Source organism: Mobula hypostoma, chromosome 25 (assembly GCF_963921235.1).
Source record: "Mobula hypostoma chromosome 25, sMobHyp1.1, whole genome shotgun sequence".
Taxonomy (NCBI): Eukaryota; Metazoa; Chordata; class Chondrichthyes; order Myliobatiformes; family Myliobatidae; genus Mobula; species Mobula hypostoma.
The window spans coordinates 29,680,909-29,707,615 of record NC_086121.1 but is presented as its reverse complement, the minus strand read 5'-3'; the positions used below and the strand labels follow the sequence as shown (position 1 = coordinate 29,707,615).

General features: G+C 44.3%; 1 protein-coding gene across 5 annotated transcripts in view; it reads right to left on the bottom strand.

Moving 5' to 3' along the window:
* LOC134337878 (chymotrypsin-like elastase family member 2A) overlaps positions 1-26,707 on the bottom strand; it is a 72,029-nt gene that overhangs the window by 5,782 nt on the left and 39,540 nt on the right. The window contains exons 1-9 of one of the 5 annotated variants that reach the window (XM_063033191.1): positions 21,196-21,217; positions 17,064-17,174; positions 16,636-16,739; positions 15,104-15,195; positions 8,810-8,902; positions 8,009-8,097; positions 7,302-7,399; positions 5,643-5,771; positions 3,462-3,598 (exon numbers count right to left, since the gene is read on the bottom strand). In XM_063033191.1, the coding sequence (XP_062889261.1) occupies positions 3,462-3,598; positions 5,643-5,771; positions 7,302-7,399; positions 8,009-8,097; positions 8,810-8,849 (493 nt within the window). In that variant the 5' untranslated portion in view covers positions 8,850-8,902; positions 15,104-15,195; positions 16,636-16,739; positions 17,064-17,174; positions 21,196-21,217. Of the gene's footprint in view, positions 1-3,461; positions 3,599-5,642; positions 5,772-7,301; positions 7,400-8,008; positions 8,098-8,809; positions 8,903-15,103; positions 15,196-16,635; positions 16,740-17,063; positions 17,175-21,195; positions 21,218-24,192; positions 24,228-26,707 lie in introns of those variants that run through there. The other 4 variants (XM_063033189.1, XM_063033188.1, XM_063033192.1 and 1 more) reach the window with 4 other exon arrangements.

Below are 26,707 nucleotides of genomic sequence, written 5' to 3'. Positions count from 1 at the left end.
GAAAGGTCATGAACACGCATTCATTATCTATTCAGTAACCTCCCTCAGGACTCCGGGATGTAGTCCATCTGGCCCTTTTTCAAACTCAATCCCACATCTTTGCTACTATTTGGAGGCCTATATATGATTCCCATAATGGTTTTCTTTACCCGTGCAATTTCTTAACTCCAGCCACAAAAATTCAACATTCTCTGACCCTATGTCACTTCTTTCTAAAGATGTAATTCCATCTCTTACCAACAGAGCCACACCACCCCTATACCTTCCTGCCTGTCCTTTGGATACAAAGTGTATCCTTTGATGTTAAGCTCTCCACTATGGCTTTCTTTCAGCCACGACTCAGTGATGCCCGCATCATACCGACCAATCTGTAATGGCGCCACAAGTTCGTCCAACTTATTCCGAAAGCTACGTGCATTTAAATACAGCACCTTCAGTCCTGCATTCTTTGCCCTTTTTGAATTTTGCCTCTGTGGTACAGTTTAACTCTTTACTCTGTCTGCATTTGTACCCAATCATTAGCTTGCCCTTCCTTACATTCATATTACGTCCATCATCTACTTGTAAACCTGCTGGATCATCCTCAGCTCTATCATGCTGGTTCCCATCCCCCACCATATTAGATTAAACAACTTTAAACAGCTCTAATAAACCTGCCTGCAAGAATATTGGTCCCCTCAGATTCAAGTGCAACCTGTTCCTTTTGTACAGCCCCCACCTGACCAGAAGAGGTCCCAATTATCCAGAAATCTGAATCCCTGCCTCCTGCTCCAATTCTTCAGCCACACATTTATCTACCACCTCATTCTATTCCTATCCTCACTGTCAAACAAACTAACATTGCTTAGAGACTAAGCCGGGTGGGGAGAAGGTGTGTGATGCACTCTCCAATCCAATGACAAGTTTCCAAAGTCAAAGAATACACTTGATCTTTTACTAAGAAACTAGCAAAACAAACAATCTTAAAGTGATAAAAACTGATGGAAGTAAAACTAGTGATATAACAAAATAAACATTCTTAGTGTTTAAACGTGCTTAAGCAAACTTACTTTGTACTTTATACTTTATTGTCACCAAACAATTGATACTAGAACATACAATCATCACAGCAATATTTGATCTGTGCTTCCCACTCCCTGGATTACAAATATTAAATATTAAAAATAGTAAAAATTAGCAAATATTAAAAATTAAAATTATAAATCATAAATAGAAAATAGAAAAATGGAAAGGAAGGTAGTGCAAAAAAACTGAGAGGCAGGTCCGGATATTTGGAGGGTACGGCCCAGATCTGGGTCAGGATCGTTCAGCAGTCTTATCACAGTTGGAAAGAAGCTGTTCCCAAATCTGGCTGTACGAGTCTTCAAGCTCCTGAGCCTTCTCCCGGAGGGAAGAGGGACGAAAAGTGTGTTGGCTGGGTGGGTTGTGTGCTTGATTATCCTGGCAGCACTGCTCCGACAGTGTGCGGTGTAAAGTGAGTCCAAGGACGGAAGATTGGTTTGTGTGATGTGCTGCGCCGTGTTCACGATCTTCTGTAGCTTCTTTCGTCTTCAACAGGACAACTTCCATACCAGGTTGTGATGCACCCTAGAAGAATGCTTTCTACGGTGCATCTACAACATTTGTATAAAAATTAGTGAGGGTTTTAGGAGACAGGCCAAATTTCTTTAGTTTTCTCAGGAAGTAAAGGCGCTGGTGGGCCTTCTTGGCAGTGAACTCTGCTTGGTTGGACCAAGTCAGGTCATTTGTGATATTGACCCCGAGAAACTTAAAGCTTTTGACGTGTTCCACTTGCGCACCACTGATGTAAATTGGGTCGTGCGGTCCGCTACTCCTTCTGAAGTCAACAACCAATTCCTTCATCTTGCTGACGTTGAGGGATAGGTTACTGTCTTCACACCATGCCACCAGGTTCTTAATTTCCCCTCTGTACTCAAACTTATCATTACTCAAATTACGGCCTACAATTGTTGTGTCATCAGCAAACTTATATTTTGAGTTTGATGGAAACTTGGCTACACAATCATGGGTGTACAGAGAGTACAGCAGGGAGCTGAGTACACAGCCTTGTGGGACACTGGTGCTCAGAGTGATTGTAGAGGAGAGCTTGTCCCCTATTTTTACAGCCTGGGTCCTGTCTGTGAGGAAGTTGAAGATTCAGCTGCAGATCTGAGTGCTAAGGCCCAGGTTCCGGAGCTTAGGAATCAGTTTATTTGGAATGATGGTATTAAAGGCAGAGCTGTAGTCAATGAAAAGGAGCCTTGTGTATGCGTCTTTATTCTCCAGGTGTTCTAAGGAGGAATGTAGGGCCAGAGAGATGGCATTTGCCGTTGACCTGTTGCTCCGGTAGACGAATTGCAAAGCGCCAAAGTTGACCGGTAAGCTGTGGTTGATGTGTGCCATAACCAATCTCTCGAAGCACTTCATAGCAATTGATGTCAGAGCCACAGGTCGATAGTCATTCAGGCATGCCACCTTGCTCTTCTTCAGCACTGGGATTATCATTGCCTTCTTAAAACATGAGGGGATCTTAGACTGAAGCAAGGAGCAGTTGAAGATGTCAGCAAACACTCCAGCTAGCTCGCTTGCACAGGCCCGGAGAACCCGTCCCGGGACGCCATCTGGGCTCATCGCCTTCCTTGGATTTATCTTCAGGAAGGCCCTTCTAACGTCCTCCTCGGTGACGATGAATCTCGATGCCACCAGGTCCGGTTCATCCGGAGGGAGCAGGACACCTCTCTTCTGTTCGAATCTTGCGTAGAATACGTAAGTGGACTTGAGCAGTTCAAAAAGATATCACCCCCGTCCCACTCCCTAGCACTACCCAAACTAGAGACAAAGCATAAATGTGTAACAAAACTCTTTGTTTCTACCACGCCCAACCTACATGACTAACTAGCATAATAAATGCACGACACAAAATACAATACAGATAGAAAATAGATACAGTGCATGAATCCTACAACAAGATTCCAATCAGCATTAACTAAAAAAAACTCAGGTCCGCACAATGCTATTCCTTTGTTTTTCTTTAAACTTTATGTTTTCTGTTTTTATATCAACCATCATCTTTGCTTAAAATATGCAATTCCCTTTTTTGTTTCAATTTTGACCTCAACTTTTTCTTCGCCCACAGTGTACTGTAGCCGGCCATTCCCCTCTGTTTTCTGTGAGGAATATCTTTTTTCACGGATTTTTTTGTTCTTTGTCTTATTATGCTCTAATACACTTGTTTGTACCCAGATCCCACGAGCTGCAGCACATTAACTAAAATAAGAGCATCAATAAAGATCTGCAAACATTTGTGAAACTTTGCCACAGTTAACTGTTACGTAATTATAATCCAAAGCAACTGAATTGCATGGTCTTGCTGACACATTCGGTCCAAAGATTAGATACACTTGTTGTGAAGCACTACATTATTACATATATTCCTGTTTTTGTATAACTAATCAACTCACCCTTCAGCAATCCCCAGCCAGTGATATAACAGCTGTAGTTATTGGGAAGAATAGTGCCAGCAGCAGGGATACATCCCAATTCAATTTTGTCGGTCAGGACCACTGGTTCAGCAAGTTTGATAAGACCAATATCATAACTGGGAAAAAGAACGGAAAATAATTCAGTATTGATCTTTACTTCCCAGCACACAGGCCCAACGCAGGCCTCTCATGGTCTGAGGCGACATTCTGCCCCCCCCCCACCTCCCCTCCCAGCCCACAGTTTTTGAAGCAGCTATCTAAAGTGGCAGTGCCTAATACCTTAACTATCAGCTGTATTCAAGGTGACCAGATAGCAGTGGCAATGTACAGTGACGTTTTGCAGGCAGCTAACAAAACCACTAGTTATTTTGATAATATACTTTCTCTGGACTATGATTACTTCAGTCTGCATCCTGTTATCTTCCTTTTGGAGTTGTGCTTTTGAACCATCTGAATGACCGGGCATTTTTGTGTTATCCTGAAGGATTTGGCGAACTGGACTCTCGAGAATGTAGGTATGGCCATGGCAGTCATTGCTGGAGTGGACTTCAGGATGGATTGAAACTTTGGGCTGGACTACAGCAGTGGGACCTGGGCCCAAGAGTGAAAAACGAACTGATGTTATTAAGGTGATTTAAGAACCAAGCCACATGAAAAAGATAAAGGCATCAAGGGCGAGGGCGAAATCGAACCGGTGTTCAAATCACTACTCCGTGAGGCTTTATTTGGCTCAGCACTGAACTGACTGTACAGCTGTGGCCTGAGCCATCGGGCTCCTGCATCGCCTCAGTGCTGAACCGGCTCACTGACCGTGGACTCACCTTCAGGGACTCTGCAGTTTATGTTCTGTCTTTTTTTTTGTTTTTTGTTGTTGTTTGGGTGACTTATTCTTTTTTCAAGCATTGGATGTTTGTTGGTCTTTGCTGTGTGGGTTTTGTCATGGATTTTTTTGTGTTTCTGTGTTTTGTGGCTGCCTGCAAGAAGATGAATCTCAAGGTTGTATGTGGTATATATACTTTGATAATAAATGTACTTTGAACTTTGAACTATCCCCATCACAGTCTGCTTTCCCTAACCATCTTCTCAATCCCTCTCCCTGGAAATGTTCCAAAAATGAACTTTTACATCTCCAGCCTTCATGTCATATCTGGTATGAGCTTTGGACTATATCTCCACATCATGGCCTGAACCTTCTATCGCTGCACCCCAGTTATGAATCTTCCTCAGTTCTTTAACTGCTAAAATCCTCAAGCATGGCTTATATTTTGACTATTCCAACTCACTCCTATCTGCTTTTCCTTGTTCTATTATCCACAAAGCTAAGGACATACAATTTTCAGTGAATAAGGGATCTACTGGAACAATTCCCTCATTTACGGTGAGGAGTTCAGACCTGAAATCGATTTATCTCATTGATAGTGTAATTGAAGTCAGAAAATAACTGTGTAAGGAGTCATGAGTGGAGATCCAGGTTCTTCACCTGGACAAAATGTAGAAGAGTTATTGTGAGGAAAAGAATGGATTTATAACCAATGATACAATGTTGTGGTATCGGCGCTATTGTTTCTGGCTCGGCTAAAGGTGTATGGTTAATTACCTGTTTATTACAATTCTAGACTGTGCTGCTGTGAGTCAATGTGATTACTGCAATGCCTGAGTTCTGCTTAGAATGAGACAATGAGTCTATTCAGCACATTCAGGATATCACCAGTCAATAAAAAGTCATTTGATCTCATCCCTCCTTCAACACTTGGCCCATAGCACTCCAGGCTATGACTTTTCAAGTACACACCCAAGTCTGGTTTAAACAGAAATTGGGTTCTGCCTCTACCACCATTTAGTTACTGGGTATCAAATTCCCGTCACAGATCTATTTGTGATGAATATTTTAACTAGACACTACAAAGGATTTAAAGCAGAGCTATGGGCCATTTGACCAAGATATCCGTGCCATAGTTTTTCTCGGCTTGCACCTTCTCCCACCTCCCTTCTTGTGACAGCAATTTAAGGCCATTTTTTCCTTCATTCATTGAGCTAATTTCTTCTTGAGCATGTTTAATCTAACAGTCAAACACTCCATTTTGCCATAACAAGAACAAACAGTCTGAGGAGAGGAATGAAGAACATTTTCTCAATTAGTTACGTTTCTCTTCTACTGACCCATTGGCAGCAAAGATCATGCTGAACTTCTCGTGACCGAACATCTTCTCAACCGGGACGTAGACGGAGCCTGCTTCATCTTCTGAGAGGACCTGCTTGCCGAGACCCACTCTGTAGGTGTACTTGTTACTGTGAGAAGAAATCAATGCTGTAAGCATTGTGAAGGTGTCCGAATCAGCACCAGCATTACACAATTAGCAAACCCTTTTATGTCTGTTGAACCACTTGGGGAATGGGGAGGATAGTGGGGCAGAGCCCCTTTTCACCCCCACCCCTGAAATTAGGAATTCATTGTGCACCAATGGAGTGAAGCTTCCTCTGGGCTGAGGGGCTGTGAATGGATCATCTCAGTGCGACTGAGATTGGGAGGACCGTGCGTGACATGGCACTGGAACTGCCTGACTGGCTGACCAAAACCATTCTACTGCGAAAAAAAAAGAACTTGACTCATCTCAGCAACAAAATGCCACTCACTCAGCAGACAAGCTAGCAGAAAATGCAAAATGTCACACCAGTGTCACAGAGTAAAACTGAGCCCTTAAGCAGGCTCTGCAAACCGACATGTGCTGTAACTCGCTGCGGTTTCTTGACGCTGATATAGGCATTCACACAACATTTCCAATGAGCCCCTCTCCGAGGTTTATAAATCAAAGTACCATTTTACATATACAGCTTAAAATGAATGCTGCTCACGTTCAAGTAAACCAGGAATGCAGTGCCCAGTTGGGTCTTCTTGTTATCTACACTTGAGGTTTACGCCGACTCATTTGGTGTGAGAGCATCAAGTAAACACAGCCCTACTTGTGGCTCTGGGGTTCAAATGAAAACTGCAAGCACAGTCCAATCAATGTTATAAGAGATAAAACCTCTGATATTCAGAGCAACTCACCAGCCATCATAAGCAAAGCATATCCCACAGACATCCACTACACTAGGGAAGGAGTGAACAGTGTTCTAAGAGATAAATGGCTTTCATTGGAATAAAAAGAGAAAATGCCGGTAACACTCAGCAGGTCAGACAGCATCTGATGAAATATGAACATTAAAGGCCAAATACCCTTTTCAAAACACAGGAAAATAAAACGTGCCACACTTATCAAAGTTCAATCTCTTCGTGCACTAACAGTTGGAGCTCAGGACCCTCCTTCTTCACTCTGCGATCCCCTCGGACCACGTCGACATGCCGCCTGGGACCAACAATGGTGGTCAACCAGACGCTCCACACGAGTCCGTCTCCGTCTCCTCACCTCGCCGAACACCCTGGACCTCGGACTCCTGCTCGGGGTCCGACCCCGTTAGCGGACTTCACAGCACCTGGTCCATCCTCTATCTCTATCTCTCACCTTCTCCCCCAAAAACCCGCGCATCACAATATCTTACAGACACACAGAAAGCATAACAACTATCCCAATTGGTTCGTAACACCCTCTTATCAGTAACATGATCCAAACGAACTGCTAGCGGGAGGACTTTCTCAGCAGTTAACATAACAAAGAAGCCATTTTAATTATAACATAACAAAGAAGCCATTTTAATTAGACTATGCAGTTACATAAAAAAGAAACCCCTTACACTAGCACAAGCAATGTAACAAGATGTAACCATGTGAACAGTCTTAGCGAGCAGCCCACCAACCCTACCTTAACTCAAGAAACTTACTTTATGCAATGTGCTGCAGTCATAACCCATCTCGGATCAATGAGAGATCCCCCACAGATGTGACCCCAGCGACCTTCTCTGTTCACCTGGAGGGAGACCTGCAAGAAATTCAAATGTTCATCTTCAAAAAAAAATGTAATGAGGGAAATCAACGTAATGCAAATGATTTCTGAGAGAACATTTTCTCAGTTTTCTTCCTATATTTGTTGGTATAATGCCAGAATCATCACCTTACCTGAATGCAGGGACATTACAATTGGCCCAGTCACATAAAGTAATGATAACTTAGGCAGCTTATTGTCAAGTATTTCAGATTCCAGGAATCCTATATGAAAAATGGATTCCCACAGAAGAATGGGTAGCAATTGTACCCCTGTGCAAATAGGGATGGAGAACTTCTTCTTTACTCTTCCCATTGTTCTCATCTGTATGACTGCTGATCAGAGTTAATGTTATTCTTGTCCAACATTACTGTCCCTGCTCCTCCAGTAATGAACACAAAGTACAGATCAGGATCTGAAACTCTGGTTTGTTAATCCCACTGGTCCTACTTTGGTGAGATTTAGCTGGGAGCAGTGACTCATGACGTCACTCCTGATCTGCGTGATGCTGATCACAAGTATTGTGCTTTTAGCAAAGGAGACGCCACAGCTCAACAGCTTAAGCACTTTAAATATGAAACCATTTTGGTTTGAGAGTTGACGTACTTGCCATGGCCAGCTGTTGGGTCTAGCATTCTCACCGCCCACTACTCTGGAGAGGATGGGTTGGTGTACAGGATTACCACAACCGTAGACTGCAAAAGAAGACACTGTGTCAGTTTCAAAGTTTTTGGCTTTCCACCATTCCCTAGATTCTTCACCATTTTCAACTGCCTGAGAGATTTTATGGCTTCTTTCAGAATTCCTGATTGGTTTGGAATGAAACCTAGAATAAACCAACTCCTGAAACCCCCTCCCCCTCCCACTTTCAAATCTCTTACTGTCTCTTCTTTCAGTTAGTCCTGACGAAGGGTCTCGGCCCGAAACGTCGACTGGACCTCTTCCTAGAGATGCTGCCTGGCCTGCTGCGTTCACCAGCAACTTTTATGTGTGTTCCCTGAATCTTCCACAGCTTAGCACTGAACTCATCTGCAAGTTACGACAGAGGCACGTTCGGGTCGGAAATTTTATAACAATTATAAACTAATCAACAGGCCCTTTTAATAGAATGTCAGGCTATTTATTGATTTATAACTATTTTCTCTTTACACTATTTTCACTGTTTATTGAAAATACTGTCCAATTTTATAGATTGTCCCCCTATTAGCCATTTCCATTCCTTCTCCTTTACCTCTTGGTCTGTCACCTGAAATTGAAGAAGTGGTGGAAGTCTGGCTTCCAAGCTGCTGTAGCCATCACTCGGAGGGGCAAACGAATTCTTCGTCCCGTGAAAAGCACTGAAGGTGAATTCCCTTGAACTGCAATGAAGAAGGAAACTAAACGGGATCACAAAAATACTGAACTCACCTGTTGCGATAAACAGCGCAGCCAAGGCACATCGGATCATGTTTGCAATTTGTTATGGAGCTTCCACGCACATTCTGTGATCTGTATTTATAGCTAATGGGAAAAAAATTGACCTTCAGGAAAAAATAACATGATCTTAATTGTGGGAAAATAACATTTAATCGAGTTTGGTATATATTGATTGCACAATTTTTCCACACCATGAGAACAAGTCCTGAGACCCTAACCTTGAAGGAAAAATAACTTGAGGTTAGATCAATAAAGGAAAATAAAATCTATCAAGGTGAGAAGAGAAAGGCGGAAGAGTGGTCGGGGGGGTGGAGAAAGTCATGTAGAGAGAGATTTCTAATTAAAGAGAGAAAAAATGGTAGACAAAATGGCAGACAAAATGAGGAGTGATATCAATGGTTTAGAAACCAAGCAGAGGAGGTAGGAAGAGGGAAACAAGTATATCTTTTATCCACTTGGATTTATAGAGTGATATATTTTGGAAACAGGTCCTTTGGCTTATAAATTCCATTCAAATATTCATTTATATTTGTTCTATTTCATTCTCCCTACATTCCTGTCAGCTCCCCAGCGTCTCCAGCACTCACCCACAATTAATCCACCAACCCAATCAAGTCTGACATGATTATGAAGGCACAGGAACAGAGAGGGAAAAGAGAAGGAAATATAGAGAACGAGAAAGTAGACTACCACCTTATGTATGTGTCCTAATTTTCTGTTTGGATTGAAATTAAAACCAGGGTTTTTCTCCAAGGTGGAAAATGGTAAAGGCAGTAGGAAGTGAACCACTCAGAATTCCAACATCCTGGGTTCGTCCTTCGCCTTTGGAAAGAAGAAGATGGTCCACATGCGCCTGTGTACGTCAATGATGTTGAGGTTGAGAGGGTTCAGAGCTTCAAGTACCTAGGTGTGAATGTCACTGATAGTCTGTCCTGATCAGACCATGTTGATGCCATGGCCAAGAAAGCTCTCCAGCACCTTCTCTTCCTCAGGAGGCTAAAGAAATTTGATATGTCCTGTCAGCCCTTACCAATTTTTATCGATGCACCATAGAAAGCATTTTATCTGGGTGCATAACAGTTTGGTATGGCACTAACTCAACATGTGACCACAAGAATTGCAGAGAAAACAAGAGTAAATCTGCAGGTGCTGGAAATCCAAGTAACACACATAAAATGCTGGAAGACCTCAGAAGGCTGGGTAGCATCTGTGGAAAAGAGTAAACAGTGGACGTTTCAGGCCGACACCCTTTAGCAGGACTGGAGAAAAAAAGATGATGTGTAGGTTTAAAAGGTGGGGGGAGGGGAGGTCGACTGTAGTCTTCTGCATGCTGCGTGACCTGCTGATTTTCTCCAGCATTTTGTGTGAAAAACTGCAGAGAGTTGTAGACAAAGCTCAGCACTTCATGGAAAACAACCTCCCTTCTAAAGACTCTGTCTATACTTCTCACGGTCTCAGTAAAGAAGCCAGCAAAACCAAAAGGCCCCACCTGCCCCAGATCTTCTCCACTCCCCCATCAGGCAGAAGATTTTTTTAAAAAGGCCTGAAGGCATATACCTTGAGGTTCAAGGACAACTTCTATCCTACTGCTAGCAGAAACCTGAAGAGACCGCTTCAAATCAAGCAATTCAAATGGTTCAATTTTGTAGCAGAGAAGGTATACAATATACAACCTGAAATTCTTACTCCCTACAGACATCCACAAAACAAGAAACCCCATAGAATGAATAATAGAAGCATCAGAACCCCAAAGCTCCCCTCCCTCCCCCACACATAAACAGCAGTACCCCTTCCCCTCCCTACAGCCTCCCCCACCATCGAGCGAGAGAGAGAGAGAGAGAGAGAGAGGTCATCCCTGCAGCAGTGAGAGAGGAGACCAACAACTCACTGTCCCGATGAGATAGACTCTATCTTGTTATGATCTTGTACTTTATTGTTTACTTGCTCTGAATTTTCTGTGCAGCTTTTACACTTTATTCTGCATTGTTTTACTTTGTTCTACTCTATGCATGGTGTAATGATTTGATCTTTATGAACTGTATGAAAGACAAGCCTTTCACTGTTTCTTGGTACATACCACAAGAACAAACCAATAACAGTGCCAATCCCAAAAGAGTTAAGGTTTCATACTGAAGAGCCTTGGTTAGAACTGGAAATGAGACAAAAAAAAATTGCAGAGCAGGAGGTGAAGGAATACCTCTGATAGGGTGAGACCAAATGAATAAATAGAGCCAAATTATATTTCCTTATTTGAATTGAGTTTTGCTAATAGCGGAGCTGTGGGTCAAACTATACTAGTAGAAAGGGAAAAACTGAGCCAAAAGGGATAGATTGCGATCTGCTTTTGCAGTTTTTTTAAACAGCATCTGCAGTTTTTTCTTTGATTGCTTTTGCTCACCCTTAGTGTCCAGGACAATTTGTCCTGAACAACTTTAAACAAGATCATTGGTAAATTGGTTTATTATTGTCGTGTGTATCGAGGCAAGGAAAAGCTTTGTTTTGCATGCCATCCATAGAGATTATTTCGTCACATCAGTACTTTGAGGTAGTACAGGGGAAAGGCAGCATGAAGTGTAACAGTTACAGAGAAAATGCAGTGCAGACAAACAATAAGGTGCAAGACCATGACATGTTAGATTGTGAGGTCAAGGGGTAATCATATCATACAGGAGGTACATTCAGTAGTCTTATAACAGTGGAATGGACGCTGTTCTTGAACCTGGTGGTACATGCTGTTAGTCTCTTCTGCCCTTTGGGAGAGGGAAGAAGAGAGAAGGTCCAGGTCCAGGGTGGGTGAGGTCTTTGATAACGCCGGCCACTTTATTGAGGCAGCAAGAAATGTAGACAGAGTCCATGGAGGGGAGGCTGACTTCTGCAACGTGCTGAGCTGTGACCACAGTTCTCTACAGTTTCTAGGGCAGCCTATTTGTTGCCATCCCAATAGAATGCTTACGATGGTGCAACTATAAAAGTTGTTCAGGGCAAATGGAGACATGGTGAATTTCTTGAGGAAGTAGAGCTGCTGGTGCTCATTCTTGGCCATGCCGTCTATGTGATCAGACTAGATCAGGCTGGGGGTAATGTTTACTCCTAGGAACGTGAGGCTTTCAGTCCCCTCAGCCTCAGCACCCATGATGTAAACAGGATCATGTGCCCCATCCCCTTCCTGTAAGTCAATAACCATTTCTTTCATCTTGCCGACACGGAGACAAGGGTTCTTGTCAGGGCACTATTTTACCAGGACAAGCGGTCTACTAATAAATGCTCTGTGGTATGATTCAAAATCTCAAAGTTCAAAGTAAATTTATTATCGAAGTACGTATATGTGATCATATACTACCTTGAGATTCATTTTACTGGAGGTATTTATAGGTGTAGCCCCTCCCGGCCACCCTCAGGGTTGCTCGGCTCGCTGTCGTCTAGGGAAACAGCCTCGGCCCCGCCAAACTGGATAATAGTTTGTTTGGATGCTGTGTGAGGTACCCCACCCCGCCCAAATAACAGACAATACACCAAATGCAATTAAATGATTTACAGTTTATAGATATTACTGGAACTATATAATTAAGAGAGAATTAAATATAAAAGGAAAATAAAAGGCGCCACACTTATCAAAGTTCAATCTCTTCGTGCACAAAACAGTTGGAGCTCAAGGACCCTCTTCTTCACCCTGCGACCCCTCGGACCACCTCAACCGGCCGCCTGGGACCAACAACGGTGGTCGACCAGACGCTCCACATGAGTCCGTCTCCGTCTCCTCGCTGAATGCCCTCCTCGGGGTCCGACCCCGTTAGTGGACATCACAGAACCTCGTCCATCCTCTGTCTCACTCTCCCGCCTTCTGCCCCAAAACCCCGCGCATACAGTATCTTCAAATACACGAAAACCATAACAACTATCCCAATTGGTTAATAGCACCCTCTTATCACCCTCTAAATCAAAACAAGCTGCTAGCACAAACTTTCTCAGCATTTAACACAACAAAGCCGCATTCCCCACATTAACATAACAAATACGCCATTTTAATTAGCCTCTGCAGTAACATAAAAATCGAAACCCCCTTACATAGGAAAATTAATGAAGACAATTGAATTTACTCAAACTGTACATAAACAAAGAATGACAAATAAGCAGTGTGCAGAAGAAGACAAATTGTGCAAAAATATATATACTGAGAATTTGACCTGTAAAGAGTCCTTGAAAATGAGTCTGTAGGTCATAGTCACTTCAGAGTTGTGGTAATGAAGTTATCGCACCAGTTCAAGAGGCTGATGATTGTAGGGACTATAACTGCTCCTAAGTCTGGTGGTGTGGGACCTAAGTATTATGTAGCTACTGCCGAATGGTAGTGACAAGAATAGAGCATGACCTGATTGATAGGGTCATTGAAAATGGATGCTCCTTTCTTGAGGAGGGTTTGCATATGTGCTCAATGGTGCGGAGGGCTTTGCCTGTGAAACACTTACTGTAATCTTTTCTGTTCCTGGGTTTGGTGTTCCTTTAGCTGTGGAATTTTTTATCGTTCTCATGTGCACAAAGGTGTGCTCCTTGTTTACACAACAATGGAAAATGACTGAAATGCTTTTGAGATAATGCGGGGTGTGGTGGGGTGGGGAGGAGAGGGAGAACAAATCATGCAAACACTAAAGTAAGCAAAGAGCTTCAGAACCGGAGTTTTAGAAAAGACACAAAGCCAGGCCTCACCGCAGCTGGAGGAGGACACAGCCTCAGTTCATGGCAAAGCTGGGTAGATGGTGTACAGCCACAGATGTGAACCCAGGCGTCACTGTAGCCGGAGCAGTACAGAGCCTCAGTTCAGCACGGAGCTGAGTAGACGTTGCGGAGCAGCGGGCAGAACCGGGCCGAACACAGAACATAAGACAGTACAGGCCCTTTGGCCCTCCAAGTTGTGCCAACTTTTTAACCTACTCCAAGACCAATCAAACCCTTCCTTCCCAGATAACCCTCTATTTTACTTTCACTAGTGGGCCGATTTAGCAGTCTCTTAAACGTCCCTAATGTATCTGGCTCTATGGCCACCCCTGGCAGTGTATCGCATGCACTTACCACTCTGTGTAAAAACACTACCTCTGATACCACCCCCCCCATGCTTTTCTACAATCTCCTTAAAAGTAAGCCCTCTCAAATTGCCCTGAGGAAAAGGTGCTGGCTGTCTACTCCATCTAGGCCTCTTAACATCGTATGATTATGAAAACACGCAGTCCTCTTTTATTGTCATTTAGTAATGCATGCATTAAGAAATGATACAATATTTCCTCCGGTGTGATATCACAAAACACAGGAAGACTGAAAAAACTAACAAAACAACATAATTATAACATATAGTTACAACAGTGCAACTATACCATAAATTGATGAAGAGCAGTCCATGGCACAGTAAAAATGTTCAAAGTCTCTCAAACGTCCCACATCTCACGCAGATGGGAGAAGGAAGAAAAACTCTCCCTGCCATTGCCAACCACAGTCCGACTCTGAGTCATCCGAAAACTTCAAGCCTCGGATCAGCTCTCCGACACCAAGTACCGAGCACCATCTCTATCAGAACGATTCGATCTCAATCTCAGTCGCCAACAGCAGGCAAAGCTGGGGATTTTGGGGCCTTCCCTCAGAAGAATCTCAATCGCTCAGTAGCAGCGGCAGCGAACCTGCATTTCAGAAATTTCTCCAGATGTTCCTCTGTGCTTTCACGTCTGTCTCCATCAAATCAGAATTGTCCACAGCCCCTATTTAACGGATACGATATCATTTTCACCAGAGGGCTGCGCGCGCGTGGCGCGCTGCTATCTCCTCCTCTCTTATGTTCCTCTATCAAGTCACCTCTCATCTTCCTTCACCCCAAAGCTTGTGCAACCTTTCCTCATAAAATATGCTCTCTAATCCAGGCAGCATCCTGGTTAATCCCCTCTGCACCCTCTTGAAAGCTTCCACATTCTCGCCACAATGAGGTGATCAGAGCTGAACACAGTGCTCCAAGTTTGGTCTAACCAGACTTTAATCGAGCTGCAACGTTACCTCACGGCTCTTGGAATCAATCCCCCGACTAATGAAGGCTAGCACACCATACCCACGCAGATTTGTCATCAAGTGAACTACACTTTTCATGCATCGCATCAGGAGGTGTTTTGCAGTCCAACCTCCAGGGCAATGATACTGTGCGGCACTCCACACAATGTTATGCAGCTGTAGGACGGTTAGATATTCAGAGCACAGTGGCTTATTAGACACTTCCAAAGTAAAATATTTTTAAAACCATATAAAAATAACCTGGAAAAAGCTGGGAATATTCAGTTGATCAGACGGTAACAGTGGAAGGAGAAGCAAAGTAAATGTTTCGGCTCCAGGACTCTTCACCTTCACTGGGAAAGAAGGAAAGCAAGTTAGTTAAAAGTGGGAGAAGATGGGGTTGGGGGGGGTGGTGATGGTCGATTAGATGAAAGGATTCTATGTGATAAAAGAGGCCAAACTGGTGACTGTAGCAGTTAGAGGCAGACTATTCTTCTTTGTCTGACATGTAATAGTTTCACCAAATAGCTGGAGATTCACATGGTTGGACATTGCACTGGTTTCCAGCATTATATTCTCAGTAGGTGCCTCTTAAACATTGTTTTTGCACATGCTCCTACCACCTCTTGCTCTTCTGAACCCTCCAAATAGTCAATCTTGTGCACCCCATTGCAGGGTAATTATTAGTGTTTTCTCTGTAATTGTTATGTTTTCCTTGTCTTCGCAATGTTACAAATTTTCATTCATGTGCACAGAAAACAAAATACAGGAAGGTAATGGTGAAGGTTTCTGATCTGTTCAATTGAACCTTTTAACTACAGTTGGCACCTCCTGATTTTGGCTCAGTGCTATAATGATTGATCAGATTAGGAAGTAATTTTCTTTTTACCTCTTGTCAAGTGAATCTGGGTAACAATCTGGAACAAGTAAGGTAATTTAGTGGTAACAGCCTCTTCTACCCCTTCCTTCCCAATCTTGTCAATACTATGTATATTAAAAAATATATATCCCTTGATCAATGTTCTGAGGAAGCCCCAGAGAGAACAAGGTGGGTGGGAGGAAGGAAACTAAATGAATGATAAGTTAATAGTGCTGTTATGAGGGGTATAGATAGGGTAACTGAAAGCAGTCTTTTACTGAGGTTGGGTGGGAATACGACCAGAGGTCATGGGTTAAGGGTGAAAGGTGGGAAGTTTAAGGGGAACATGAGGGGCACCTTCTGAACTCAGAGGTTCATGAGAGGGTGGAATGAGCTGCCAGCACAAGTGGCGCATGTGAGCTCAATTTCAATGGTTATGAGAAGTACATGGATAGCAGGGCAGTATGGCAAGGACTAGATGGGCTGAATGGACTGCTTCTGTGCTGTAGCTCTCTATCTCTATGTTCTTTTCATATTAATACTCGACATAAAATAAGTAATCTGATTCTTAAGTTGTGCAGTAAGTCCTCCAAATTACACGTATCTCAAAAGGTGAAAGACTTGGTTCAGAGACTCATAGAAGGAGGAGGCAATACCAAATGTTGTTTTAGTCTGTTGAATTTCACACAGTTTGTGTATAAGCATTATGAAGAAAGGAATTAATCTACCCAAGGTCATGGAAAGACTTGATAAGAATATACATGTGCTTTCAAGGTCTTGGCACAAGGCAATGTGTATGAAGCAAGATGGATGGTGATAAAGTGGTGACACCGGGCCATTCCCCAGTGTTCTAATTATTAATTAAAATAAAAGATTAACCAAACACCTTAACCTTCAGGAAGGAGACACACTGCAGAATTAATGGTACTGCTACCTCACAGTTTCAGTGACTTGAGTTCAATTGTAATCTCTGGAGCCGTCTGTGTGGAATTTGCACGTCCTCCCTGTTACTGTGTGGGCTGCAGTTTCCTCCAAAACCTAAAGAAATGAAAGTTGGTAGATCAATTGGACACATTAAATTACCTTAGAGTGTAGAGAAGAGAGGTGGGACGTGGGGCAGTTGCTAGGAATGTGGGGAGAACAAAATGTTCGTGTTGTTGGGTGTTTGATGGTCTCACGGGCTCAGTGAATCAGGGAGCTGTTCTCATGCTGCACCACTCTGTGATTACTGAACTGATCAAACAGGACTCCGATTGGAGCCATTATCGTAATTAAAGTGACATCTGCAGTCTTGATGGTGACTAAGAATCTTTCCATGCAGAAAGGTAGCACAGGGTAAAGTTAATGGCATTGTGAACTCACAGTTCCAACGACCTGGGGTCAATCCTGATTTCCGGTGCTGTCTGTGTGGAATTTGTATGTCCTCCCTGCTGCTGAGTGGGGTTTTCTCCAGATGCTCCAAATTCCAACGATCTAAAAATGTTGGATGGTTTTATACAGGGAATGGATCTTTCCCCATAATTAGTCGCTTTCCTGAACCTGGAAAACCAACCCTCTCACACCTCCAGTCAGATACTTTATTGAGACTGAACTTTATTCATGATCAGCAACCAATTGAATATCATCTAATCCAGGGGTGAAGAACATTTTTGAGAGTGTGTGACCAAATTAACAATAATCTTACAAAATGATTTTGTGTGCCATGGCAATTTTGAGCAGTTTATCATGAATTATTGAATTATTAACAATAAGACCATAAAACATAAGACACAGGAGCAGAATTAGGTCATTTGACCCATCGAGTCTGCTCCACTATTCAATCATGGCTGATCCTTTTTTCCCTCCTCAGCCCCACTCCCCATCCTTCTCCCCATAACTTTTGATGCCGTGTCCAATCAAGAACCTGTCAAGCTCTGCCTTAAATACACCCAATAACTTGGCCTCCACGGCTGCCTGTGGTAACAAATTCCACAAATTCACCACCCTTTGGCTAAAGAAATTTCTCCACATCTCGGTTTTAAATGGGTGCCCCTCCATTCTGAGGCTGTGCCCTCTTGACCTAGACTCTCCCACCATGAGCAGAATCCTTTCCACATCTAATCTATCTAGGGCTTTCGGCTTTCAACATTCAAAAGACTGAGATACTCCTCATCCTTCTAAATTCCAGTGAGTACAGACACAGAACCATCAAACATTCCTTGTATGATAACCCCTTCATTCCCAGAATCACCCTTGTGAACCTTCTCTGATCCTCTCCAAAGCCAGCACATCTTTTCTTAGATGAGGAGCCCAAAACTGTTCACAATACTCCAGGTGAGGCCTCACCAGTGCCTTATAAAGCCTCAGCATCACATCCCTGCTCTTGTATTCTAGACCTCTTGAAATGGATGCTAACATTGCATTTGCCTTCCTCACTATCGACTCAACCTGCAAGTTAACCTTGAGGGTGTTCTGCACAAGGACTGCCAAGTCCCTTTGTAATCTCAGATTTTTGGATTTTCTCCCTGTTTAGAAAATAGTCTGCACATTTATTTCTACTTCCAAAATGCATGACCATGCATTTTCCAACATTGTATTTCATTTGCCATTTTCTTGCCCATTCTCCTAATCTGTTTAAGTACTTATGCAGCCTACCTGTTTCCTCAACACTACCTGCCCCTCCACCAATCTTCGTATCATCTGCAAACTTGGTAACAAAGCCATCTATTCCATCATCTAAATCATTGATATACAGCATAAAAAGAAGCGGTCCCAACACCGACTCCTATGGAACACCACTAGTCACTGGCAGCCAACCAGAAAAGGATCCTTTTATTCCCACTTGCTACCTTCTAGCAAGAAACCAACGCTCTAACCATGTTAGTAACTTTCTGTAATACTATGGCAGACATCCCACCTCTCCCAGAACTTCCGGGAGTCTCCCGCATATTAATAGTGGCTCCTTGATGCCCGCAAATTATATACAATATCACGGAAATCAATTTTTTTGAGAGCGAGCGAGAGAAAAGCAAGAGAGAGCGCGAGAGTGGCCACGAGAGAGAGCGCGCGCGAGAGAAAGAGCAAGAGAGAGTGCACGAGCGAGAGAGGGAGAGAGAGCGAGAGAGAGAGAGACAGACAGAGAGAGCGCGAGCGAGAGCGCGCCATGGCAGAGTGTTCCAAAAAAATATATAAAACGTACGTCACCCCAGACTACACTAAAGTGTACCCCTGCCTAATAGGGGTCAAAATAATGACAGTGCTGCTCGCTGCACTGTTTGCAACAGTGACTTTTTTATTGCCCATGGTGGGTTAAGACTGTAAAAGACATGTTGAGGTGAGTTTAACAGGTGTGTCATTCGTTCATTAGCATAGCTAATGTTATTTAAACTAGCTGGCTAGCTGCTAAGGAGCTACTCTATCGCAGACCTCCCACCTCTCCCGGAAATCTCCCGCAAGTTGATGGTGCTATCTCCCTGAAATGAGTTTTTGCGGGGTGGGCTGTCTGCCATGGGCTCTTAACTTGGTAAGCAGCCTCATGTGTGGCACCCTGCCAAAGGCCTTCTGAAAGTCCAAATACACAACATCCACTGCACCCCCTTTATCTATCCTATGTGTAATCTCCTCAAAGAATTCCAACAGGTTCGTCAGGCAAGATTTTCCCTTAAGGAAACCATACTGACTTTGTCCTATCTTGTCCTGTGTCACCAAGTACTCATCTTTAACAATTGACTCCAGCATCTTCCCAAACACTGATATCCAGCTAACTGATCTATAATTTCCTTTCTGCGGCCTTCATCCTTTCTTAAAGGGTGGAGTGGCATTTGCAATTTTCCAGTCTGCACCATGACAGAGTCCAATGATTTTTGAAAGATCATTAACATCAAATCCCCAACCCCTCCCTTACAAAAAAGAACAGCGGGAATAGCATCAAACTCCCAACCCCTCTTCTCACACAAAAAATTAACAGATCACCCACTCAGAAAACACCAACAAGAGCAGCTGGCCCCCAAATTCCCAACCTCTTCCTCTTACAGAAAGTAGCATATCATCCACCCAGCAATCAGCAACAAGAAAGAAAGCACTGGGAACTGAAGGAGACTAATATAAAGCACAGTTTACTAATCACACAAATCTCAGAATATCAAAAAACATCCTCCCGTAAGCAATTCAAGGAGAGTGGCCGCACAAACTCAGTCCTTCCATGAAGAGCAAGTGGCACGCCGGGTCCAAATGTTGCTGACCTGGCTACAGGCCGCTGTCAACCCCGTGGCCTCCGTTGAGAATGACTGCTGAATTCCTCCGCATTCACCTAGATGCTGCAATCTTCCCCAGTGCTTTGAAACTTTTTCACCCAGAGAGTGGTGGAATTAGGCGGGAGGAGAGAGAGCAGCGCACCGCGCATGCGCAGCCCTCCGGTGAAAAATGATATCGTATCCGTTAAATAGGGGCCGTGGACAATTCTGATTTGATGGAGATGGACGTGAAAGCACAGAGGAACGTCTGGAGAAATTTCTGAAATGCCAGTTCACTGCTGTTGTTACTGCGCGGTCCGGAATCTTCCGGAGGGAAGGGCCTCAAAATCCCCGGCTTTGCCTGCTTTTGGCGACCAAGATTGAGGTCGAATCATTCGGACAGAGATGGCACTCAGTACTCGGTGTTGGAGAGCTGATCGGAGGCTTGAGGTTTTCGGATGACTCAGAGTTGGACTGTGGTCGGGTATGGCAGGGAGAGTTTTTCTTCCTTCTCCCATCTGCATGAGATGTGGGACATTTGAGAGACTTTGAACTTTTTACTGTGCTTATGGACTTCATCAAGTTATGGTATTGTTGCACTGTTGTAACTTTATGTTATAATTATGTGGTTTTGTTAGTTTTTTCAGTCTTGGTCTGTCCTGTGTTTTGTGATATCACACCGGAGGAAGTATTGTATCATTTCTTAATGCATGCATTACCAAATGACAATAAAACAGGACTGTGTGTCTTCATAATCTAAATCTAAATACGTAGAATGCTCTGCCCCAGAAGGCAGTGGAGGCCAAGTCTCTGGATACTTTCAAGAAAGAGGTGGATAGAGCTCTTAAAGATAGCCTAATCAAAGGTTATGGGGATAAGGCAGGAACTGGATACTGATTGTGGATGATCAGCCACGATCACAGTGAATGGCGGTGCTGGCTCGAAGGGCCGAATGGTCTACTGCTGCACCTATTGTCTATTGAACTGGAGTCACTCATGACCCCATGCCTCATCTCTGGTCTTTTCCATGAGGCAGCTCATATTTTTGGTCCTCTCCAGACACAGCAAATTCCAAAATGCATGGCGCAGGCTCCAACAGTTTCCATAACACAATCAATCCAAAAAGAACAAGCACAAGTGAAATAATGGAAGAAATTCATTTTCTGGAAAATGTCACATCTTAGTGAGGAAAAATGTAAACATCGAGCTCAGGAAGCAATATACTGGCAAAGGATGAACCAAGATATCAACCAGACCACTGCTTCATGTGAAATCTGTCTTACCTACAGACCAAACATCAAACAGAACCACTTACACCACACCTTGTAGCAGACACGCCATACTTCAAAGTTGGAGTGGATCTGTTTAATTGTAATGGGAGGTCATACGGTTGTAACAGTTGACTTTTCCAGTTACCCACAGGTTACAACACTGAAATCAACATCCAGCTTCAGTGGTGACCTGGTCACGCTGGTGACGTTCAGAATAAAATGTTCTAGCACTTATCCACGCCATGCTTGTCTTTATTCTGAACAAATATAACACACATTTGCACAATCTACACATCTATTTACTGGTTATTAGCCCCCCCCCCCCACTTTCCCCTAGAACAGTAGGACGTATCAGTTTCAGTCACATTGGTTGAACTGTAACCCTGTGCAGTGCAGTGGTAGCTAATAGAGTTACTCCCATGCCTCTCAGTTAGCCGCTGTCACATGGGAGGAGTTCACATACTGTACAAGCAGAGTGTCAATAAAGTTTAGTTGAAAATCCTGCATGCTAGTGTGCTCTGCATTCTCCTTCAATATCTCCCTCAGACTATGTAGAATTGGCACATTACTACCTCCAGATGACGTTAGCACAGCAGACGGAACTTTTTAAAAGACAATTCAGTAGTTTCGTGCTTATCATAAAAAAGCTTCCGAAATACTAATGGTGGTCGCACAGTAATGTACCTGGTAGAGTTGCTGCTTCATTACTCCAATGACTCAGGTTCAATCCTGACCTCTGGTACAGTCTGCATGGAATTTGCATTTCCACTGGTACTTCCACTTTCCTTCCACAATACAGAGATATGCTGATTGGTCACTGTGGATTGCTTCTAGTGTATATATGAGTGGTACAATCTGGTGGGTGCGTCGAATTGATGGGAAGGTAGGTGTATAAAAGGCAATTAGTTTTGGGTGGTGTGCACAGGTTCATGATAGTTAATGCAGTCATAGTGGGCCTCATTCCATTAGATTAGATTATGAGGACACGCAGTCCTTTTTTATTGTCATTTAGTAATGCATGCATTAAGAAATGATACAATATTCCTCCGGTGTGATATCACAGAAACACAGGACAGACCAAGACTGAAAAACTAACAAAAAACACATAATTATAACATATAGTTACAACAGTGCAACAATACCATAACTCGATGAAGAACAGGCCATGGCACAGTAAAAAAGTTCAAAGTCACAGTAAACAAGTTGGAAGTCCCACATCTCACGCAGACAGGAGAAGGAAGGAAACTCTCCCTGCCATGCCCGACCACAGTCCGACTCTGAGTCGTCCGAAAACTTCGAGCTCTGATCTGCCCTCTGACACCGAGTACCGAGCACCATCTCTGCCGAATGCTTCAACCTCTGCCTTGGTCGCCAGCAGCAGGCAAAGCTGGGGATTTTGGGGCCTTCCCTCCGGAGATTCTTGATTGCACAGTAGCAGCAGCAGCGAACTGGGCATTTCAGAAATTTCTCCAGATGTTTTTCTGCTTCTCACGTCTGTCTCCATTCTGTAGGATTGAAGGGACTGATTGTATTGGGTGGGACAAAAGTTACAATGAGCCAAACATTGAAAGGCTAACTGGCTTTCTCTCCACTGAGCCAAATGGAATTTTGTATCAATCGATCAAGTTTAATTTTTCCAGTGTTAATATAGGATTTACTTTTATGGTAAATTCAGAACTTCAAACCATGGTGGAGTAAACTGAACTCAGGTTCTCCGGACAGCTCATTCAAAGATATATTAGCAAAATGCTGGTAAAATTTCCCTATGCAGAAAGAGGATAAAACTAGTGAGAAAATATTGTCGTCTCAGTTTTCCAATTCTGATCTTTGACCTGAAGTGTTGACTCTGTTTCTCGTTCCACCGATGTTGCCTTGTGTACTGGGTTTTTTCCCTGAGCTTTCTGTTTTAATTTCCAACTTCAACTCTCAGCCCTTTATTGATTTTCAATACGTCCTCGATGCCTAAATTCTACCTCACTTTCCCTCCTGTGGAAGTGTGAGCAAGAGAATAGCATTTAACTGTTTGAGCTTCCCTTGTTATTCAAAGATTCAAGATATAAGCATCCTGCAGGTTGCTCGGGATTGGAAAATGGACGTGGACTTGGAAAAAAAGCTTGTGTTTCCCCCAGACATTGCGGCTACAACACTTCGGCCAGACATGGTCCTGTGGTTCACAACAGCCAAGCTGGCATATGTTGTGGAATTGACAGTACCATGGGAAGATGGTGTCGAAGAAGCTTATGAGAGGAAAAAGACCAAGTACCCTGAACTGGCAACTGAAGCTGCCCAGAATGGCTGGAAGACCAAGATTTTCCCTGTAGAAGTGGGATGCAGGGTATTCGTTGCTACATCTACGACCAGTCTATTGAAGAAGATGGGGGTGAGGGGTCACTCCCTCCACAAGCAGTCAAGTCCTTGTCAAGTGAAGCAGAAGAAAGCAGCAATTGGATTTGGATTAAGAGGAAAGACAACAACTGGGCTGCAAGATGAAGACAGGAGGGTATGGAACTGAGGAGGGTGTATCTGGGACGCCAGGTAGCACCGTTGAGCCCTCTGGAGACGTCGTGGGCGTATCAACGAAACGTCAAAGAAGGAGGGTGCCCACATGATGACCCCGATGACGTACCTGCCCTCCCTCCTTGCCACCACTCCAAACCCACTGCCAACATCGAGACTGCCAACTTGCCATAGTGATTGAAACATCAGGTCCTAGTAGCTCTGCTATGATCAAAGCACGTATGCAGAAATTTGTCCTCTCCACAGATAGTCACAAAACAAGAAGAACCATGGAACCAACCCGTTCAAAGAAAAACATCGAACATCAACCCCCCCATGCGCAAAAGGCAACAAAAAACGAGCAAAAGCACAGAATATAAAATCACAAAATCAGAAGGTATATTTCAGTATAGTTCAGTACAATCGTCACTGATTCACCCATCATTACTGGCTATCTTGCTAGTACACACGCTCAAAATCAATGCAGGTTAATGATATAATGAAATACTGTACCAGCATCAGAGGAAGAAATCACCTGTAACTTTTTCCAGAGACAGAAGTTAAAGATTAACTGAATAAGCGGTAGGTGTTTTTTTTCAGTTATTTATTGTTTCCTCATTTATATTTGCACAGTTGGAACAGTAGAGATGCCAGGCAGGGTAGTTGAGTGCTCCACTTGTGGGATGTCGGAAGGCAGGGAAACCTCCAGTGTCCCTGATGACTACAACTGCGAGAAGTGCATCCAGCTACAGTTTCTTCCAGGAGCTGAAAGAATTGCGGATCATTCCGGAGGCTGAGGGGCTGATGGACAGGACATATAGAGAGGTAGTTACACACAAGGTGCAAGACACAGGAAACAGGGTGACAGTCAGGAAGGAGAAAGGGATTAAACAGCCGGTGCAGAGTGCCCCTGCGGTCATCCTCTCAACAACAGACATACTGCTTTGGGTGCCGTTGGGGCGATGACCTAGCAGAGGAAAGTCACAGTGGTCTGGTCTCTGGCACAGGGTCTGGGTCTGTGGTCAGAAGGGAAGTGGGGAGAAGAAGCGAGTTGTGGTGATAGGGGATTCATTAGTTAGAGGAACAGAAAGGAGACTCTGTCGACAGAATGAGGTTCCCGGATGGTAGGTTGCCTCCCAGGTGCTAGGGTCCAGGATATCTCAGATCAAGGCTTCAACGGGAGGGTGAGCAGCCAGATGCCATGGTCCATATAGGTATTGATGACATAGGTAGGAAAAAGGATGATGTTTTGCAAAGTGACTGAAGCACCTTCAATTACTCCAAAAGACTGAGGTTTGGTAAAATACTGAAAGGCTTTTATTCGCTGTACAATATGACCTCCACAGTGAGTGTCTGCCCCCGGACTGAGGGGGAGGGGCAAGGCGAACACCTTTATACAGGACTCTGTGGGAGGAGCCACAGGGGCAGTCAGCAGAGAGGTGTGTCCAGACAGGTAACCGAGTTATGACATATATACATGGTTTACCACATTCACCCCTCCTTTTTTTTAAAAAGAGTCCCGCGGGGTGAAGTGACTGACAATATTTACAAGAAGTATATTTACAGGTTAAGTCTATCAGGCGGTCGAGTCCGTCGCTGTGATCTACGTAGCACCGGCGATGGCGGTTGTGCTGGCTCCGGCCTGACTTCAGGTGCCAGCGCGTTAGGCGTCGGTAATCCCTTGTGCGTGTGCGTCGCGCCCGGTATGGGAGTGTCGTGTGGTGTCTGTATAGGGTTTGGGGTGCACGGTGTGTCATAGGTACATATATTGGTGGGTACGGGGTCAATAGTCACCACGGAGTGTTCAGGGTAGGGGCCCGGAGCTCCTGCAGGCGCCAGGTCACGGATGGAGACCATGTCTTCCCGCCCATCAGGTAAAACCACATAGGCATACTGGGGGTTCGCATGAAGTAAGTGAAACCTCTCGACCATCGGGGAGTATTTATTGCTCCTCGCATGTTTCCGAAGCAGCACTGGCCCCGGGGACGTCAGCCAAGTTGGTAGGGTGGTTCCAGTGGTCGATTTTCTGGGAAAAGAAAAGAGCCGCTCATGAGGGGTGGCATTGGTGGCTGTGCATAACAGGGAGCGGATGGAGTGGAGTGCCTCGGGAAGGACCTCCTGCCAGCGGGAGACCGGCAGTCTCTTTGACCTGAGGGCTAAGAGTGTGGCTTTCCACACTGTGCCATTCTCCTTCTCTACCTGTCCATTCCCCCGGGGATTATAGCTCGTGGTCCTACTGGTTGCAATTCCCCTAGCCAGTAGGTATTGGCGCAGTTCGTCACTCATAAAAGAGGACCCTCTGTCACTGTGGATATAGCATGGGTATCCAAACAGAGTGAAGAGCTTGCGCAGGGCTTTTATAACTGACGAGGTAGTGGTGTCAGGGCAGGGGATGGTGAAGGGGAACCGCGAGTACTCGTCAATTACGTTAAGAAAGTACACACTGCGGTCGGTGGAGGGAAGGGGGCCCTTAAAGTCAACACTCAGTCGCTCAAAGGGGCGGGTGGCCTTGATGAGTGGTGCCTTTTCGGGTCGGTAGAAGTGCGGTTTGCACTCTGCGCAGACTTGGCAGTCCCTGGTCATCGTCCTGATCTCCTCAAGGGAGTAAGGCAGGTTCCGGGCTTTCACGAAGTGGAAAAGCCGGGTGACTCCCGGGTGGCAAAGGTCTACATGTAGGGCGTATAGCCGGTCGATCTGCGCGCTGGCACATGTTCCCCGGGATAGGGCATCGGAGGGCTCGTTGAGCTTCCCAGGCCTGTACATGATGTCATAGTTGTAGGTGGAGAGTTCGATTCTCCACCTCAGAATTTTATCAGTTTTGATTTTGCCCCACTGTTGGTTACTAAACATGAACGCGACTGAGCGCTGGTCAGTTAGCAGGGTGAACCTTTTGCCGGCAAGATAGTGCCTCCAGTGCCTTATAACTTCCACTATGGCCTGGGCCTCTTTCTCTACTGCAGAGTGCCGAATTTCAGGGCCTTGAAGGGTACGGGAGAAGAACGCCACTGGTCTTCCTGCCTGGTTGAGG